At 38.0% G+C, this 22544-nt stretch overlaps 1 protein-coding gene across 1 annotated transcript in view; it reads left to right on the top strand.

The window, feature by feature from the left end:
* paqr6 (progestin and adipoQ receptor family member VI) overlaps nucleotides 1–22544 on the top strand; it is a 33885-nt gene that overhangs the window by 7533 nt on the left and 3808 nt on the right. The window contains exons 2-6 of the mRNA XM_061882338.1: nucleotides 10006–10271; nucleotides 10333–10460; nucleotides 10522–10727; nucleotides 13278–13404; nucleotides 19920–20016. Coding sequence (XP_061738322.1) covers nucleotides 10006–10271; nucleotides 10333–10460; nucleotides 10522–10727; nucleotides 13278–13404; nucleotides 19920–20016 — 824 coding nt within the window. The remainder of the gene's footprint in view (nucleotides 1–10005; nucleotides 10272–10332; nucleotides 10461–10521; nucleotides 10728–13277; nucleotides 13405–19919; nucleotides 20017–22544) is intronic.

The following is a 22544-nucleotide window of genomic DNA, read 5'->3' as shown; positions in this document are numbered from 1 at the left end:
TGTCGCCAGGCTCTTTGTCCGTGCTTCTTGTGTGTGTAAAGCGAGCAGCGATGCTTAGAGTGGGACCTCTTTCTACGTGTTTGCGGCGAGAGGCGAACAAATGCAGGGTTCAACCATTGTGATCGGATGACATGTCTGTCACTCAAATGCCGGTGGGGACGGAAAAAGAACCCCAAAAACGTTTGCCTCCTGCGTTAACGTTATCGCACTAATTAACACGTCAATCTCAATTGATCGTGCAGCTAATCACGCACTCTTCTCTCATGAAACATCACTTAACTTTGTACACTAGATATTTGATTACATTCATTAGTAGTTATTAATAAAGAAGGATTCTGTTAGTAATTAAGTTACCACATTTTCGAGAGACCATAAAGCACACTGTATAAAAGGCGCACCCACTAAATATTAGAAGAATACATTTTTTTTTCATATCTTAGCCGTACCGGACTAAAAGCCAGAGATATATTCGTTGTTAAATGAGTTATTTACACGGAAAGATTTTGTAAATGTTTATTTACATACCTTAATTGTTTCCAAACAGTGTCTGTAACGCAGCAGTAAAACGGCTGATATAACAAAACGTTTTGGTTAATTTACTGAGGAATTTGTGTAACTGTAACCATATAAAACGAATGCCAAAGTAAGTTAATAATACTAACACAGACACTCGTAAATGTGTTTGCATATTAGCTAATGCTAACAATGCTAGCTTGATTACATCACAACAGGATGTACAAATATGAAATAAAACTATCCTACTGCTGTTACACTCTAGACCAGGGGTGCCCACACTTTTTCTGCAGGCGAGCTACTTTTCAATTGACCAACTCGAGGGGATCTACCTCATTTATATATATCATTTATATTTATTTATTTATGAAAGAGACATTTTTGTAAACAAGTTAAATGTGTTTAATGATAATACAAGCATGTGTAACACATATAGATGTCTTTCTTTCACGAAGACAAGAATATAAGTTGGTGTATTACCTGATTCTGATGACTTGCATTAATTGGAATCAGACAGTAATGATGATAACGCCCACATTTTCAAATGGAGGAGAAAAAAAGTTGTCCTTTCTGTACAATACCACATGAAAGTGGTTGGTTTTTGGCATCTAATTCATCCAGCTTCCATACACTTTACAAGAAAAACATTGGCGGCAAATTCCGTAGCTTGCTTGATTGACATTCACGGCACCCGAGGGTCTTGTGAGATGACGCTGGCTGCTGCCAGTTCATTATTATGAAAAAATGACAGAGAGGAAGGCGAGAAACACTTTTTATTTCAACAGACTTTCGCGCCGTCCCTTCCGTCAAAACTCTAAAGGCCGACTGCACATTTCCTATCTTCACAATAAAAGCCCTGCTTCATGCTGCATGCGCTAACAAAATAAGAGTCTCTGAAAGCTGGCATGCACAAGTTATGTGCACGCCAGCTTTCTGAGGGATCGCTTGTGCACGCCAGTTTTCCGAGATTCTGTGTTTAGTTAGCGCAGGCAGCATGAAGCAGGGCTTTTATTGTGAAGATAGGAAATGTGCAGTCGGCCTTTAGAGTTTTGACGGAAGGTACGGCGCGAGAGTCTGTTGAAATAAAAAGTGTTTCTCGCCTTCCTCTCGGTCATATTTTAATAATAATGATCTTGCAGCTGCCAGCGTCATCTCACAAGACCCTGCGGTACCGTGAATGTCATTTAAGTGACGTCTTGGTGAAGATTGATGATCACTAATTTTTAGGTCTGTTTTTTTTAAAAGCCTGGCTGGAGATCGACTGACACACCCTCCGCGGTCGACTGGTAGCTCGCGATCGACGTAATGGGCACCCCTGCTCTAGAGAGTTTAGTAAGTAAGAATTGTTTTAGTCATGTTGTAAAACTTAGAAACGTTGCTTGGAGTGATGAATGAAGAATCGGTACGAGTAGAAACGCTATGGACGGAACGTCACTCCATTTCCAGTGAGCGAACTCATCCAAAAGAAGGCGCCGTTGCGCAAACAAAATACACTCTCTGTTTTTGATTGTTTCTTTGTTTTAAGCTGTTTTATTATGGCTGTCAATGAAAAAAAATCCATTAATTAGCTGCTGCGTCTAATAAGCCGCAGGTTTCAAAGTGTAGGAAAAAACGTAGCGGCTTAAAGTTTAGAGTTTACGGTACTTTTCTGGAATATATTATTACTTTTTGGAAGTCATTATCCTGACACTGCCAATGACGTGTGCAGAGTATTGTCTTCCCCAGTAGCTCGGATGATTGGTGGTTAGCCCTCACCCGCGCTAACAATCAGTCATGTATTATAACAAATCACATTCCAAGAGTGTTCTAACATGGAGTCAAATTCCTGCACTTGCAGCCGCCGTCGTCACCAGCAGCAGTCCACCGCGTCTGCGCGTCCCTGCTGAATGCCGCGCTTGTTCCCCAGCTCGCCAGCGTCGCCACAAAGCGGACATTGTCACGACCCGGACAGGCCGGGGCCCGCAGCTGCGAGCGCCCCCGTGCCCTCGCTCCCACGCCGCCACGGAGGGCGGAGCCTCGAATATGTCCTGACAGGTGTTCCTGTCATGACACACCTACGGAGGAGCGTTGGCGCCTCGTGTTAACGGAGATAAACACCATTACAATCTCGCCGCCAGGCGCCCGTGAAAACCTGTTTGGCAAGTTGGAAGTGTGTGCTGAACAAGAGTGCAGTGTAAACAAGTGTTGGTCCAGTCTCCATGGTGCCCTTTTTTAAGTACTTTCTGTCAATGTTTTTCCCAATATTCCCATTTTTGGGGTTTTTTCATACAAGTTCCCGATTTTCAAATTTAAACTATTACGACGTCAATATTTTTCAACCGTTTGGGTTGGTGTTGAAATTTTTCCATTCATATCACCTACGAAAATTGTGGTATTATCTATATCAGGGGTAGGGAGCCAGATGTGGCTCTTTTGATGACTGCATCTGGCTCCTGGATAAATCTTAGCTGACATTGCTTAATATGATAAGTAATGAATAATTCCACTTGTAATCACAGTGTTACAAATAATGTTCAAAATATAAAACATTCTCATGCATTTTTAATCCATCCATCTGTTTTCTACCGCAACTGTTCAAGAATTTGCGTTAAAGGTAAGAAGTTATTTATTTATTCTTGGTTAGTGTGGAGCTTGCCCTCCTGGAGTTTGTCAGACCACCAAGGACCAACATGAGAGCCCGTTTCAGGGTTACAATATTGTCGTATTTTTCATTAAGTCTCTCAGTTGCTGTCCAGCAATTGTATTTTTGTCTTTCGTTTTCGCTCGCGCTCTTGCTCCAGCCCCAACCCCGTCTCTCCTCCTGGCTGCTGCTTATAACAGAGCGACAGGTGATTAGATAACAAGGCCCAGGTGGGCCATCTACGCACCTGTCGCTGATTTCGAGGCCGGTCCTGGCACACCCCAGTTCGCTGCAGGCCAGCAGGCCACGCCCCCTCCACAGTTAGCTCGAGAATAACAATGGTTTTACAAAGAATAAGAGACCTATTATACTATAGAAATGTTGGTCTTACTTAAAAATGCACGCATTTAGTTTTGTTCAGTGTAAAAAAAAAATATTATATGGTTCTTACGTAAATACAATTTAAAATATTTGGCTTTTTGGCTCTCTCAGCCAAAAAGGTTCTCGACCCCTGATCTATATTTTCAAAAAGTCCCATTTTCCCCCAATATTCCCATTTAAATGAATGAAAACATTCCTCAAAATGTTTTTGCAAGATCACATTTCAACAATCCACCCACACTGTTCTTCCAATATACCAAACGCACATGTTTTCGCTTTCCCAACATTCCCTGTTTTCCCGGAATTAGCAGGAGTTCCCCCCAATTGAAAATGAACAGGCATTATACCAGCCTCTTCATATTACACATTTGTCAACAGATTCAAACTGTTCCAACATCCACACACTCCACTCACCTTGGACAATCAAAATCAACATTTTCGAGGTTCAAAAAATGCCCGGATTTTCAAAGCCCTATTTGACCTTTTCCTTGAAAGTTTTCAGTCCATTTTTTTTAACCATTTCTGACCGTTCCACCTTCAAAACATTCCTTTTAGTGGGGAAAACCAAAAATAATTTTTTGGGTAAAAATTCCATATTTTTACGAAATTCACGATTTTCACGAAATACCAATTAAAATTCAAACTGTTACTACGTCAACATTTTTCAACAGTTTGGAGAAATTCCAAGACCGAACCATTCATATAATCTATGACAATTGTGGTGTTATGTATATTTTTTAAAAATTCCTCTTTTTCCCAAAAAATTCCAGTCAAACTCATGAAAAAAAATTATCAAAATTGTTCGCCTTTTTTAACCCGATTCCAACATTTTAACCATCCACCCACACCCAAATATCGAACGCAAAACATGTTTTCCCTTTCCCAAAATTCCCTTTTTTCCCATAATTTACAGGAATTTCCCCCCTTTGAAAACGAACGGGCATTATACACACCTCTCCATATTCCACATTTCTTAACGGATTTGAAACGTTCCAACATCCACGCACTCCACTCACCCTCGACATTCAAGCATTTCTCTTCCACTCACGTGTATCGGCGGTTTGGCGACACGCACACATTGGCCAGTCACACGCAATTCCTACCGGAATTGCAAATTCTAATTACTATTGAAACTTAGCAAGCAAAAACATTTGTGTGTAATTTAAATTATTGCGAACACATGAACTAATCACAAAACATGATTGCGTTCATCATATGTAAACCGATTAATCACATTATTTAGTTTGAACACACATCCTCCTTTACCTGAAATGGTGCGTTGTTCTACCTCAATGATAAAGAGAAATACACTTTACATAAACCTGTTTTAATAAAATAAATGAATCACATTTAGGGAAAACATTTAAAAAAATGTTCCTGCATGATGTTCGGACAAAACATTTATTTAGTTAATTTAAAGTCTATGTACTCAAATTGATTTATTTTATTTTAATTAAATTTACGGTGACTTATCCAAACTGTAAAGGGGGAAATGCACATATACATGTTTTCATAATACTGCAATATTAAAAATGCATTCTAACTCATAAATAAATGCTACCAAGAGTCAGCTAACAATGCTCTTTTTCGCCTATAAAGCGCTCTAAAGAACATCCAAAAACCTCCATCAAGGTTTTATATACATGCTGTAAATATACAGTACAGGCCAAAGGTTTGGACACACTTTCTCATTCAATGTGATTTCTTTATTTTCATGAGTAAATTGTCACTGAAGGCATCAAAACTATGAATGAACACATGTAAATAGTCATGAAAATAAAGAAAATGCATTGATCGAGAAGGTGTGTCCAAGCCTTTGGCCTGTACTGTATGTGTAATGTAGTAACATTCATAATAACATGTACTATTTACATGTTTTGATCATTTCAAGCATACGACGGCGTATAATTTATCATCTAGAATTAACTTTCACCAACTCCGAGATGGTGCAACGGTTCAATATGTCAATATAACAACATAAGCTAGTTAGCGTTCTGTGATCACGGTCCCGCTAAAAGTAGGTCCTCTGCGTTAGCACTTCTAATAACAACATCGCTAATACTTGTTAATATTCAGGTCACAATATGTAAATGGAGAATTGTTGGCGCTTTTCGGACGTTTAATAACTGGGTTTTGTATTGTTAGATGACAGTTGTTGTATCGATACTTACTAATAACAGAGTTGTTTTTGAAAATATGTTCAAGGCGGGCTTTGCAGTCTGGCTACAAAATGAGAGATTAGCTCCTCCTCCCCTCTGCTTCAGGCTATGAGGAAGGGCAAAAAAAGGTAGAATAAAGTATTATTTTCCTACCATCTTGGCACGCGTACAGTCACAGCGACGCACAATACACAGTCACGCAAATCACACATTTGATTAAAATCGATTTGCTTAAACATATCCAAAGCATGTTTCATAGATAGATAGATAGATAGTACTTTATTGATTCCTTCAGGATAGTTCCTTCAGGAAAATTAAAATTCCAGCAGCAGTGTACAGAGTTGAGATCAATTTAAAGAAAAAAGTAAAAAGTAAATAATGGGGGTTTAAAAGGAAACAAAATAGAGAAATATTACAAAAAGAATAAAAACAATGGGAATAACAATATAACAGTAAAATAAGAATATAACAAGACAAAGTAGGCAGTAGTGACCATAGAACGGAATGAAGGGTTTGAATGCAAAATAAGATCATCATTGGTCCTTTTTTGCCTATTATTCACAATCGTTAGGTAAGACAAGAACACATTTGTTTTTCTTTTTTCATGCATTTAGATAAATTATATTGTGAATGATGGGCAACATTCCCAAAAATGTGCACTTCCTCTTCAACTTCGGGGCAAGGATTGCCTGTGTAGCTGACCCTCACACTTTTTCTCCTTTAATATTTGCACTTTGCTCATTTTGCAGTTGACTTGTGTTATACTACAGCCATCACAGACATACTGCTTCAGCGCCACACAATTGCGAGCGTCGCGCTTAGGTCGTCACCACATCCTGTCTCGACAGTCCTGTTGCGCTGATCCATGTCTTTTTTCAATGGCCCAATTCTAGGTGCATCACTAGTTAATTATCATATATACTTATATATATATATATATATATATATATATATATATATATATATATATATATATATATATGTATATATATATATATATATGTATATATATATGTATATATATATATATATATATATGTATATGACACACACATATTTATACAGTATATATAAATGTACATATATAAACATATATATCATACATTTTTATATATATATATATATTTTTTTTAAATTTTATTTTATTTTTTACAAAAATTAGGGTTTTGAATCTTTGGCCACCACACAACTCGATTTGTTCTGGATTTAAAACAACTCGCCATAATGTTTAATAACATTGGGTGCCAGTCCTATGATTAACTACATTCAGCCCTTAAATAAATAAACAGCTCTGATCAATTTCTATGTTGCGTAGAAGAAAACAGTTTTTAATAAAATTCTACTCCAACATTTACCAGTAATAAAGTCAATTACAAATAAGGCAACAAGAGAAGTAGCCAACACTTGTCTTTTCTAAGTAAATCTGTACAGCAGACATGATCATCTACATCAACAATGTGATGTGTCTGAGTAGCGAGATAGGACAGATTACATTTTGTTATTTTAAAGAAAAAAAAATAATAATTATTCGATATTGTATTAAGAATTGTTATATGTGTGTATATATATATATATATATATATATATATATATATATTATAATGTTTGTGTGTGTGTTATATAAAGATTTGTATGATGAAAAATGAAAGCATTTGGGGGCCATTGTGATATTTTACATTTTCAAAACCATTAGGGCTCCCCATAATTTTGGTGAATGTTAAAGGTCCTGGGGCCCCAAAAGTTTTAAAAGCAAGTCATTTTATAATTTATTTAGGATTTTTTTTTGGAACTTTCAACACTTAAATATCTGTAGATCAAATTCACATCCTCCCTTGTCGTAAAGTTTATTGTATTTATTTATTTTAAATTTTACGTTTTATGCCTCATTTTCATAGATGCACAACATATGCAATATTTTCCTCAATTTTTTTTAAAATGGAATATTTATTTTGAAGAAATTAGAGCCTTAAATAGATCAATAAATCATAACAACAATGATTGTAATTCTTTATTATGTTTTCAGCAATGGCAGTTAAAATACAATAGAGTGAAGATCTCAAGGATCCTGAGGTCCTCATTCAAAGCAATGTTAAAAATAATTCATGTATCAATGTACTGTATATAATTGTTACTTTAATTGCTTAAATCTGTAGATCAGCTTCAGATCTATCAGTCGATTTTAAGTTTATTATTTTTTGAGCAATGACTGTAAATAAATAAATAAAAAAACAGCCTGCATGGCAGCTTCGTGTTACTAATCTCAATATTGCAACATTTTTTTGTTACATTTCACCTGTTTGCTCTTTTATTCCAATTTTTTATTTATTTTTGGTAATAGTATTTAAATGGGCTGCTGGCCACACTTTGGACACCCCGAATTTATACTGTACATTACTTTAACGTGTTTTTATGCAAAAAACCCTCATCGCGTCACATCTTAAAACCCTTTAATGTGTATAAAATCAATTACGTTCTTATGTTTATTAAGGCTGTCAAATTTAGTATGTTACATGTGATTAATCACAAAAAAATGATTGCATTAATCATATTCACCGACAGATTAATCACACATTTTCTTTTAAAGGCATGCTCCGTTTTTGCTAAGTGACATAATTTACAGAAAACCAAACACCACCACCTGCTGGACTGGAGCAGAAACGCCTCTTATTTACGTCTCATAACTGCATTGATATCTGTTGTTGTTCCAAGCGGTGTTTGTTTACATGTTAGTACAAACCCCGTTTCCATATGAGTTGGGAAATTGTGTTGGATGTAAATATAGATGGAATACATGTACAATGATTTGCAAATCCTTTTCAACCCATATTCAATTGAATGCACTACAAAGACAAGATATTTGATGTTCAAACTCATAAACTTTTTTTTTTTTTGCAAATAATGATTAACTTAGAATTTCATGGCTGAAACACGTGCCAAAGTAGTTGTGAAAGGGCATGTTCACCACTGTGTTACATCACATTTTCTTTTAACACTCAATAAATGTTTGGGAACTGAGGAAACTATTTGTTGAAGCTTTGAAAGTGGAATTATTTACCATTCTTGCTTGATGTACAGCTTAAGTTGTTCAACAGTCCGGGGTCTTGTCATGTTTTACGCTTCATAATACGCCACACATTTTCGATGGAAGACATGGCTGGACTGCAGGCGGGCCAGGAAAGTACCTGCACTCTTTTACTACGAAGCCACGCTGTTGTAACACGTGGCTTGGCATTGTTTTGCTGAAATAAGCAGGAGCGTCCATGATAACGTTGCTTGGATGACAACATATGTTGCTCCAAAACCTGTATGGACCATTCAGCATTAATTGTGCCTTCACAGATGTGTAAGTTACCCATGCCTTGGGCACTAATACACCCCCATACCATCACAGATGCTGGCCTTTGAACTTTGCGCCTAGAACAACCCGTATGGTTATTTTCATCTTTGTTCCGGAGGACACCACGTCCACAGTTTCCAAATATAATTTGAAATGTGGACTCGTCAGACCACAGAACACTTTTCCACTTTGCATCAGTCCATCTTTAGATGAGCTCAGGCCCAGCGAAGCCGGCGGCGTTTCTTTAGTGTTGTTGATAAATGGGTTTTGCTTTGCATTGTAGAGTTTTAACTTGCACTTACAGATGTAGCGACCAACTGTAGTTACTCACAGTGGTTTTATGAAGTGTTCCTGAGCCCAGTGGTGATTTCCTTTACACACTGTCGGTTTTTGATGCAGTACCGCCTGAGGGATCAAAGGTCCGTAATATCATAGCTTACGTGCAATGATATTACGGACCGTAAATGGTAAAATCCCTAAATTCCTTGCAATAGCTCGTTGAGAAATGTTGTTCTAAAACTGTTCGACAATTTGCTTACAAATTGGTGACCCTCGCCCCATCCTTGTTTTTTGAATGACTTAGCATTTCATGGAAGCTGTTTTTATACCCAATCATGGCACCCACCTGTTCCCAATTAGCCTACACACCTGTGGGATGTTAAAAATAAGTGTTCGATGAGCATTCCTCAACTTTATCAGTGTTTATTGCCACCTTTCCCAACTTTTTTGTCACCTGTTGCTGGCATCAAATTCTAAAGTTAATGATTATTTGCAAAAAAAAAAATGTTTATCTGTTTGAACATCAAATATGTTGTCTTTGTAGCATATTCAACTGAATATGGGTTGAAAATGACTTGCAAATCATTGTATTCCGTTTATATTTACATCTAACACAATTTCCCAACTCATATGGAAACGGGGTTTGTAGAAGGTTGGCAGCAGACCAGCTTGACTTCCTGCGTTCCCGACTAACTCATCATGCCTGTCTTCCTTAGTTTTTCCCGTGTGGCAGGGGATCGGGGCCGGCGTCGGAGGCGGATGGAGTCAAGGCTGGGGCCGCTGCTTGCAATGGGAGCCCCCTGCCCAGGCCGAAGGGGCCTGCCTCCCGGTGTCCGAGTACCCCGTCTGGTTGGTCATCTGCCGGGGTGGGCGCGCCCGGCTCAGCGAGGTGTGCCAGAGAGGGAGGGGCGCCATCAAGCTGCCCACGAACATGTTCGACATCACCTTCCCGCCTCTTTTCCATGCCCATCAGATTCCCGAGGTACACGCAGAGCCTCAGCAGACGCATAAAGCACCGTTGATGCCACTTGTGTCCTCCCCAGGTGTTCCGCGAGGAAGGCATCGTGTCCGGGTACCGCCACCCGCAGAGCTCAGTGCTGGACTGCCTCCTCAGCAGCTTCCACCTGAACAACGAGACAGTCAACATCTGGACGCACTTCCTGCCAACATGGTGGGTGTCTTCAGGGCGTTGGGCCGCATGCTTCCCCCCATTAAGATTGATGTTTGCTCAGGTACTTCCTGTGGAGGCTGGGAGTCCTGTGCTGCACCACCAACTTCCTGACTGACAACTACACCTGGCCACTGCTGGTCTATATGCTGCTCATTTGCATATACCCTATCACCTCCTGCCTGGCGCACACCTTCAGCACCATGTCGCAGGAGTCCCGACACATCTGCTACTTCTTCGACTACGGCGCGCTTAGCCTCTACAGCCTCGGTGAGACTACAAGCCACTCTTACCTGGAGTAATGCTCTGGCTTTCAGCATTCCAAGACAATAGAGATTGAGCACTTTTTGATTGATGACAATTAGGGACGGGTACCGAATCCTCTACTTTTTAGGCAGCGATTTACGTAAAAACCAACAGGGCCCTGTTACGGTACCAGAATTGCGCGTGACGTCACGCCCAGTTGCTGACTCAGCTATTTTACCTGCCCATTTAAACACCTCCAAATTTGTTTGTGAAAACTACAACTAAGAAGCGCGTTTCAATCAAATAGCTGCTGCGTAATAAGTACAATACTTACAGGATTAACACTTTTTAGGGCGCAACAACAACAAAAAACAGTAAACACCCTAAACCAGAGTTGCCCAAATTTTTGACTCACATTGGGTATATATATATATGTATATATATATATATATATGTATATATATATTTACTAGGGGTGTGGGAAAAAAATCAATTCGAATACGTTGTGCGATTCAGAATCGATTCTCATTTTTAAAAAATCGATTTTTATTTTATTATTATTATTTTTTTTTAAATCAATCCAACAAACACCTACACAGCAATACCATAACAATGCAATCCAATTCCAAAACCAAACCTTACCCAGCAACACTCAGAACTGCAATAAACAGAGCAATTGAGGAGACACAAACATGACACAGACCAAACCAAAAGTAGTGAAACAAAAATGAATATTATCAACAACAGTATCAATATTAGTCATAATTTCAGCATAGCAGTGATTAAAAATCCCTCATTGACATTATCATTAGACATTTATAAAAATAAAAATAAATAAAAATGGTGTCACAGTGGCTTACACTTGGATCGCATCTCATAAGCTTGACAACACACCGTGTCCAATATTTTCACAAAGATAAAATAAATCATATTTTTGGTTCGTTTAATAGTTAAAACAAATTTACATTATTGCAATCAGTTGATAAAACATCGTCCTTTACAATTATAAAAGCTTTTTTTTTTTTTTAAATCTACTACTCTGCTTGCATGTCAGCAGACTGCGGTAGATCCTGCTGAAATCCTACGTATTGAATGAATACAGAATCGTTTTGAATCGGAAAAATATCGTTTTTGAATCGACCCCAAGAATCGATATTGAATCGAATCGTGGGACACCCAAAGATCCGCAGCCTTTTATTTTGAATGTGTTGTTTTTTTCCATGAGAAATTTGGCCACAATAATCATGAAAAAAAAATGTTCATACTGTGGCATCCCTATACCTGAGAATATATGTTTATATACATATAGGAATATGTGTATGTAAAAATATATATATATATTATGTATGTATATATATGTGTGTGTGTGTGTATTTTTATACACATAATATATTGATAAAATGGATATATATTTCATATATATGGGTATTAAGAGTATGTGACTAACTTGTTTACTTCTGTGGCGACCTCCTTAAAGTTTTGTCATCAATCAAATATCAAGCAGCTAAAATGCGCCAAACATGGATAAGTGTGGAGAGAGTGTTTTACATTTTTCCCATTATGCATTGCAGGGGATCCAATAAATTAAATTCAAAGTACTTTACTTGTCCCCGTGGAGCAATTAAAAAGGCACACAGAACAGTAATTGAGCAAGGATTTCAAGTAAAACAACATTATAGTTAAATAAAAAGATGTCCATACATACAGAGCTGTGTGCAAGTCGGCAGATATTAGATAATAAAGTGATTGTGGTGCATGGTACATAATAGGAGGACAGATTAAAAAATATACTAGAACTATATAAGTGAAATACTGTAAGAATCATAATAAAGTGCCCTGTTAGCATAATAACAAGAGTTTGGTGTGAGTCAGGAGCATGCGGGTGGGGGTGTAGAGGATCAGGACTTGATCAGCTCTGGGGAAAAAGCTTGCTCTTCTTCTGTGTCCTGCAGTAGGGCCAACAAAGGCATCGTCCTGTGGAAGTGTGTGAGGGGTCTTGCATGATTCCACCTGCTAACTTGAGTGTCTGAAGCTCGTAGATGCTGGACAGATTCCTTACAGGAAGTCCAATGATTTTAGAACAAACTTTGACCGTGTTATGCAAGCGCTTTCTGTTCTGGAGGTTGGTGGAGTGGAACCAGCAGGTTATGGAGAATGTAATGATGCTCTCAATGAAGGAGTAGTACGTTTGTAGAAAGTCAGGAGGGTGTTCTTGCAGACTTAGAAGGAATTGAGCCTCCTAAGAAGGTATTTTCGTAATATCTTCTGAGCTGGAGGAAGATTTTAGCCAGTTGTCAAGTATGGCACCCAGGTATTTGTACTCCTGGTCTACGTCCATAGGCTTCCAGAGACATTTTGAATTATGTGTTGTGCTTGGACATTTATTTTGTAACATTTCAGTGAGCCGGTTGTGTTATGTGTAACCATGCGTGTTGACTTTTTTTGTTTTTTTAGTTTATTTGCGACATGAGTAGGAAAGGTGGTTTAGGATTGGGTCATATAAGTAAATGCTACGGGCCAGGTACTGCGAATGTTTTATCATAGTGAAGTAGTAAACACTTTTTTTTCCCGCAGGAAGTGCTATTAGCTATGGTTGCTACGTGATGCCAGACAGTTGGGTGAACAGTTGGTTCCATCAGCACTTTGTGCCCATCGCCTTTGGCAACTCTTTGTTCTGCACCAGCCTGTCCTGCTACTCACGGTGAGACCACATTCCTTTCATTTGCATATAATGGCGGCAACCATAACTTCCAACAATGATTCCTGGTGGTTGCCGATACGATTCGGGGAAAACATTAATTTTTTTTTAGAACAATACGATCCAAAACTATGGCATGAGTTGACATGAATTCAGTAAATGTTTTTCAAAAACAAATCAAGCCGTGCGAGTGTAAAATTAATAGTAGACACTACAGGTGTGTTTTCCTATATTGCTGGTATTTCTTGTAAGGGCATGATGTATACATGAATTATGATACAAACAAACAAGTAAACAACAATTAATGTTAAATTTTGTAAGGAAATGATGTATACATGAATCATGGATACAAGTAATAATGCATTCACATCTCATTTGAATAAAGTGGAAGCAACATTTTAGCTTCAATTAACAAGAGGAACACATAACATGTTCAATATTCAACACATTTTCAATAAAAGTAAGCAACATTTGAACCTGCCACTTCAGCGTTTGTTTTTCAACATAAATCAATTTCCCAATAATAATAACATCAAAAATAAAGTGCAAACCGCATTTCTTCAGGTTGAATTAGCAGTAGATTTACCTGAGAAATGAAGTGCGAGCAAATATTTTCAAAATGTATTTTTCCTTCATAATTTACTTTTCTTTCTTAGCAATACTAATGCACTATGTTCAGGAAGTCGGTCCTTCGCTGTAACTTGCTCCACTGTCACGTCTTGTCGCTTAAATTTGTGTTGTGGCTTTATTTTGTGTTGTCGTTTGTATTTGTTGTGGCTTTTGCAATTGTGCTGTAGCTGACAGTTGTTGTGTTGTAATCTATGACATTGTCTTGTGGCGTTTACGTTACATCTAATATACACATTTATAATTACTTATACAAACACTTATACAAACACCTATGCACACTTACTTGTTATACACACACTTACACACATTTATAACTACTTATACACACACCTACACACATTTATAATTACATATACATACACACTTATAATTACTTATAAACACACTTATACAAACACCTATACACACACTTGTACACACACTTACACACATTTGTAATTACTTATACACACACTTATACACTTTTATAATTACTTATACACAATTACTTGTTGTACACACACTTGTAATTACTTATATACACACACTTATACACGTTTATAATTACATATACACACACATTTATAATTACTTATGAACACACTTACACACATTTATAATTACTTATACACACTTGTTGTACACACACTTACACACTTATAATTACTTATACACACACTTACACACATTTATAATTACTTATACACGCACTTACACACATTTATAATTACTTATACACACTTGTTGTACACACACTTACACACTTATAATTACATGTGAATTATATTTATATAGCGCTTTTTCTCTAGTGACTCTAAGCGCTTTACATAGTGAAACCCAATATCTAAGTTACATTTAAACCAGTGTGGGTGGCACTGGGAGCACGTGGGTAAAGTGTCTTGCCCAAGGACACAACGGCAGTGACTAGGATGGCGGAAGCGGGAATCGAACCTGCAACCCTCAAGTTGCTGGCACGGCCACTCTACCAACCGAGCTATACCGCTATACTTATACACACACACTTACACACATCTAAAATTAATTATACACACACATGCACACATATATATTTACTTATACACACGTACTTGTACACACACTTTTATATTTACTTATAAAGACACTTACACACATTTAGAATTACTTGCCACACCTACTGTGTGTGTGACAATCACTGGCACTTTAACTTAACTTATACACACACTTATACAAACACCTATAAACATTCACTTGTTGTACACACACGTACACATTTATAATTACTTATACACACACTTACACACATGTATAATTACTTATACAAACACCTATACACACGTACTTGTTGTACATACACTTATACACATTTATAATTACTTATATACGCACTTACATATCATACACACACGTACACAAACACTTACACCCACTTTACACGTCACGTCCGCCACCTAAAGTTGTTATGGCTAGGGATGATGTTTGATAAGAAATTATCGAGTTCGAGCCCGTTATCGATCGGATTCCTTATCGATTCTCTTATCGAATCCCGATAGGTTGTTGTATATGAAAAAAACCACAATATTTGGTTTTAATAAAAGCTAACTTTTATTTTATAAGAAAAAAATAAAATTAAAGCTGCAAGCAGTGATGGACAGGACTGAGTACCGTATTTCCTTGAATTGCCGCCGGGGCGCTAATTAATTTAAAACCTTTTCTCACTCCTGCGCTTACCAAAGGCATGCGGTAAAAGTAAGCGTGCGCTAATTATTTTACAACCTCTTCTCACTCCGGCGCTTACCAAAGGCATGCGGTAAATTTAGACCTGCGCTTATAAATTTGAGTGTGATGTAAGGGTACCATCATGAAAAGCACATTTAATAAAAAAAACATTAAAGTATGGGAGCCTGTAAAGGACTGTATTTTACTTTGGGGGGATGCTCCAATCATTCACTATTTACCCAATAAATCTAGTTTAAGAGAGAGTGAGAGGAGATGGCTTTTATAGTTGAACAATTTACTATATACGCCATATAAACATACAATAATAAACACACATTAATTACACTCATACACTCGTCCCCACTCACACGCTACCTCCCCAACTCGCACTGTCCACTTCCTTCGCAGCAATATAGCCACGACGGCACACAACTAAACTCTTTATAATGTTCCACACTCGTTCTCCAAATAGTAAACAGTCACAGGGTAGAGGGTCTCTTTAACAAACTTAACTAATACGTGACTAAACCTGCCATTCGTGAAGTCACTGTGCAGCAAACCAACACACGTGCGAGCTGCGGTTAGTACACCCGTCCGTCCCATCTACTGGCAACATGAGTGCCCAAACATCTTAAACTTTAACGAGTGCAACTTATAAACTGTCACTTATAACACACTGAAATAGGAAGCTTACTGTGGTTATTTCTCTGAACTGCAACCATGGTGAACTATCTCCCGTGTATTACCGACGCTACGTTGCTTGTTAATGCCGGAGCTCTTTTAACACTTTAACGTGCCGGCGGAAACGGAACTGCCCGTAACCATAGCAACCGGAAACCACAGCAACCGAAGCAATAGCAACGGTTAAACAACTTAAACACATTTTACCTTTCCAAACGACACATATGAAATAGAAATAAATAATAATAATTAAACCCTTAACAGAAACGATTTCCTATTTGTAGAACTAAAGGAACAATTACATACATATGCAAACCTTCAGAACAGTTAATATGTAGCATAAAAAATGCAGATGGCCTTAAAACGCAACAACACTCAGTCACCGTATGTAAGTATCCAAAATAAAGACTCGACATAAATATAAATTAAATCGGATCAGAAACATTGGAGGAAACGGGATTAAAACCCGATGCTAACCACCCATAGAAAATATATGGGTACGGCTAGTAGCTACTATTAGCAGACAAATTCACTTACCAACTTGGCTTAATATCTTAACGTCGCCACACTCTCTCATCGCAACTCGGCCCTGATGGTCGGCACCTATAGGTTTACAATTGGTTGTAAAATGTTGGACGGTTGTTTTCACGATATGCAGGCAGACGACAACTTTAAAACATACCGGCTTCAGATGTCCCCAGGCTTAGCCACCGCACCTGGCAGCCATCTTGGAACGCTAGATTATATAGAGCGCGATAGGCTGCAGCGGGTCACATGAGCGCCTGTGTTAAACTCCCGAGATTAAACGTGGAAACGGCGCAGGTAATATGAGGAGATGCCATGACAGGAAATATGGCTTATTTCCCACCCGTGTTACACACTCGTGACATGACGAGTATGACCCAGCAGTAAACCGAGGCATGCGCTAATTATTTTGCTAAACAAGTTTGACCCGGCAGTAGTTCTAGGCGTGCGCTAATTCTAAGCATGCGCTAATTATTTTGCAAAACGAGTTTGACCCGGCGGTAAAACGAGGCATGCGGATAACATATTCCCGGCGGCAATTCAAGGAAATATGGTATATATAGAAGTGGCAGAGGAGAAGGAAGTCTGGGCTTCCCAGATTTGAAAAAAACCCACAATATTTGGTTTTAACAAAAGCTCACTTTTATTTTATAAGAAAAAAATAAAATACATAAATATTGACTGTTACCCCCCTAAAAAAATATGACTGTTGTTACCTAAAGTATATTTAGTGGGATTTTTCAGAAAAACAAATATATACAGTAACACAAAAACAACCTGTCTCTGTGATCAATATAGGTGTATAAATAATAATATTGTTAAATAAAATCAGTCCCTTGGGCACAAAACTCAAAATAATACAGCTCTCCAAAAAGTACACTTCTGCTGCTTTTGGAACATACTAACTACACACACTATGACATTAAGAACACCAGTCATCAATCAACAATTCTTCCCCCCTTACATGAGAGCGACGCCTGGCAATAATTGCATATTGCCTGTTCTGCCCTCACTATACGTATTGAGGTAATACAGCTTGGCAGACAGCTAACAAACAATCCAAAGCAGATTAATCCATTCAGGCTCTTTATTGTTGTTGATCTTGCTTTGTCTTTTCCTATCTTTACTTCTGTCTTGCACTGTACTGTTATTATTATTATTATTTTTTTTAATTCAATTAACAAACTGAAATGTAATACACAATATGTAAATTTTAGCTTCACACAAATATACAGTACTATCATCAAACAAATACTTCTGAGTCTTGAAACTAAATCGATGGTAGAAATATACGCCTGGCAGCCATTTTAAGTCCTGAAAACATCCATTGAAACAGTGCACAAAAATCCATCCATCCATCCATCCATTTTCTACCGCTTATTCCCTTTCGGGGTTGCGGGGGGCGCTGGCGCCTATCTCAGCTATAATCGGGCGGAAGGCGGGGTACACCCTGGACAAGTCGCCACCTCATCGCAGGGCCAACACAGATAGACAGACAACACTCACATTCACACACTAGGGCCAATTTAGTGTTGCCAATCAACCTATCCCCAGGTGCATGTCTTTGGAGGTGGGAGGAAGCCGGAGTACCCGGAGGGAACCCACGCATTCACGGGGAGAACATGCAAACTCCACACAGAAAGATCCCGGGCCTCGGATTGAACCCAGGACTGCAGGACCTTCGTATTGTGAGGCAGACGCACTAACCGCTCTGCCACCGTGAAGCCCTGCACAAAAATCGTTTTTCAATAAACATCTTAGTATCAAACTTAACCACTTTCCAACTTAATATTGAGTTACATAAACAAGTTAAACAGTTTACTTACAGACTTATCTTTTCCAAGGCTTCTAAGAGCTAACACAACTTGTCTTACTTATATACGCACCATGAATTGATTAACGGGGCTTCACGGTGGCAGAGGGGTTAGAGCGTCTGCCTCACAATACGAAGGTCCTGCAGTCCTGGGTTCAAATCCAGGCTCGGGATCTTTCTGTGTTGAGTTTGCATGTTCTCCCCGTGAATGCGTGGGTTCCCTCCGGGTACTCCGGCTTCCTCCCACCTCCAAAGACATGCACCTGGGGATAGGTTAATTGGCAACACTAAATGGTCCCTAGTGTGTGAATGTGAGTGTGAATGTTGTCTGTCTATCTGTGTGGGCCCTGCGATGAGGTGGCGACTTGTCCAGGGTGTACCCTGCCTTCCGCCCGATTGTAGCTGAGATAGGCGCCAGCGCCCCCCGCGACCCCGAAAGGGAATAAGCGGTAGAAAATGGATGGATGGATGGAATTGATTAACGTGGACCCCGACTTAAACAAGTTGAAAAACTTATTCGGGTGTTGCCATTTAGTAGTCAATTGTACGGAATATGTACTGAACTGTGCAATCTAATAAAGAAGTATCAATCAATCAATCTACTTGTCAATTGTCTCAACCCATCCATCCATCCATTTCTACCGCTTATTCCCGTCTCAACCCGAAAGTGCCCAAACTAATGATGCGTATTATTTTGATATCGCCACAAGGTGTCAGTAAGAGTCTACAATCAAATGGGCATAACATTGCAGGTCCCACAGGGCATTTCCTGAACGTGGGAAGGGATTCCTTCCCAGGGATTCGAATAAAGAACCAACTCTTTTTCTTTACTACTGTGGCTTCGATATGGTTCTCAAAAAGGGTTTCGAGTCCATGGAATTGGTTCTTTTCTTATCGAACAACCGGGAGAACCGATTTCAAACATCATCCCTAGTTATTGCTTTATATTATTGTGTTGTTGTTTGTATTTGTTGCGGCTTTTGCAATCGTGCGTTTGCGTTTGTTATGACCTTTCTCAGTCGCTGTAGCTATCAGCCATTTTTGTTTTAATGACTTGAAGACTTTAGTAACATTTAATGTCCTTATCATTAAGTGTTCAACTTCCTAAAAAGTCTGCCGTTCTTAAATCCAATGTTTCTCTCTCTCTCTCTCTCTCTCTGTCTCTCTGTCTCTGTCTCTCTCTCTCTCTCAGGTCCTTGGAAGTCTATTCCCCAAACAAAAGCAAAGTTTTGAGGACCACTGCCTTTGTAGTTCCCTTCATCTTTGACAACCTTCCTGTTTTCTACAGGGTGAGTGGGAACAATTATGTATAAAATAATACCAATATTTGATGTACGCCTAAAGAAGAACTGCAGTTCTTTTTATGAATGTTGTCTATCATTTACTATCCTTATGTCAGACAAGAACACACATGGGTTTTTTTCTGCATTCTAAATAGTAAATAAGTGCTAGCAGGAGTCAGTTAACAATGGAGTCTATTCTCTATTCTGCCTTTAAAGCGCTCTAAAAAAACCCTCCATCAAGGTTTTATATACACGCTGTAAGTATATATGTAATGCAGTAACATCCATAGTAACATGTAATATTTACATATTTCGCTCAGTTTAAGTATTCATTGCACAGACGCATCACAAAATTCACTTTTCCCTACAACAACTACTATTCATGGCAGACTTGATGAGACTACTTTGGGACAAATGATGATCCAGAAACTTCTATTTTTGATACTGAATATATGGAGTGAAGTGAAGTGAATTATATTTTATATAGCGCTTTTTCTCTAGTGACTCAAAGCGCTTTACATAGTGAAAACCCAATATCTATTTTTTACATTTAAACCAGTGTGGGTGGCACTGGGAGCAGGTGGGTAAAGTGTCTTGCCCAAGGACACAACGGCAGTGACTAGGATGGCGGAAGCGGGGATCGAACCTGCAACCCTCAAGTTGCTGGCACGGCCACTCTACCAACCGAGCTATACCGAGGATGAGATGCAAGTCGAAGAAGCTGCAGCTTTAGTGAATCTCTAAGCATCATGTACCAGTATTGCTAAGTGCTAAACAGCACATACAAATATAATAAAACAATCACCTACTGTATAATGTCTACTCTCACAGGAATAAAGACTGATGGGATGTTTATATCTTCCCGTTTACATAAACAATTCAACATAATTCTCACGCTGGGTTAAAAATTAGCGTCTTTTTGTGTCAATCTTGCCATCTCCTTGCCTAAATTGGAGATCAAAATTGACCAATTTGTGGGTTTATGTCCACAACCTTCTACTATCCCGGTGAGAGGCATTCTTTATAATCTAGAATTAACTTTCACCAACTCAGAGGTGATGCAGCAGCTCAATATGTCAATATAGCAGCATAAGCTAGTTAACTCCTTGTGATCACAACGCCACTAAAAGTAGTTCCTCTAAATTAGCACTTGTAATAAGAATATCTCTAATACTTTGTTAAAATTAAGGTCACGACATGTAAATGGGTCTTGTTGGCGGTTTTTGGATGTTTTTAGATGGTTTGATGGGCGCAATAGTGTACTCCCAATGGCCACCTCTTACTTGCAATATTTTACGATTTAAAATGCATTAAAAACATGTGTTATTATCTTACATAAGAATTGTAGAATGCAGTTCTATTTTACCCCTTTGATGCTGTCATCAACCCAATGTACTGATTATTATCAATCAATCAATCAATGATTATTTATATAGCCCTAAATCACTAGTGTCTCAAAGGGCTGCACAAACCACAACACAAACCACGACATCTTCGGTAGAGCCAGCATAAGGGCAAGGAAAACTCCCACACAGTGGGACGTCTGTGACAATGATGACTATGAAAAACCTTGGAGAGGACCGCATATGTGGGCAAACCCACCCCCCACCCCTTAGGGCACCGAAAGCAATGGATGTGGAGCGGGTCTAACATGATACTGTGAAAGTTCAATCCATAGTAGATCCAACAACTATCAATCAGTTGAGCCATGTACTAATCAATAAAGAAAGTTATTGATCATCATGAATCCTTACTTTGAAATAATATTCAATGGAAAAAAGTTTTTCAAGTTTTTATTATAAATGTTTGCACTGCTTTCCACTGAATAAAACAGATTAAATAAGAATGTTTGGAAAAAAAAATGTTTGTAAGATAACGTTATAATAAAACCCAAGCACTGTCAATTAAATACTTTGTTGATTATGTTAAACTATTCATTAAGTACATATTACATTTGTTCCTTATACATGTATTAATGCTGACAAAATTAGCGAGTTAACAAAAACTTTGAAAATCATAAACACACTTAAATTAATCATGGAATTTATTTAGAGCATAAAACTCTTTTACGTTAACCGCTATACTTTTTGACCGGATGAATGCTTTCATCGGTTAAAATACACCCTGAAAGAACCTAAGATTAAACTAAATACTGTATTTAAAATACATCCAGAAATAACTTTAAATGAAACAAATTATATTTAAAATACATCCTGAAATAAATTTAGATAAAACTACATATTATATTTTAAATACATCCTGAAAAAATATTAGAAGAAAGTAAATATTATATTCAAACATCCTGAAAGAACATTATTTTAAACTGTCAGCAAGTTTTGTGCACAAAAATGACATGCGGTTCAAGTAAAATATTTTAAAACATTACTGGATTATATTCTAACAACTAAATTGCATTTGTGTTTGATTGTATTAAAAATAATAATTTGACAGCCCTACTATTTATATCATGTTTTAATCATGTATCATATAATAGAACATTCTTATTTTGTGTAGCTGTTTGAATACACCATTAT

The sequence above is a fragment of the Nerophis ophidion genome, linkage group LG21, assembly GCF_033978795.1.
Source record: "Nerophis ophidion isolate RoL-2023_Sa linkage group LG21, RoL_Noph_v1.0, whole genome shotgun sequence".
NCBI classification, from domain to species: Eukaryota; Metazoa; Chordata; class Actinopteri; order Syngnathiformes; family Syngnathidae; genus Nerophis; species Nerophis ophidion.
This window is presented reverse-complemented; position numbering and strand designations above follow the sequence as displayed.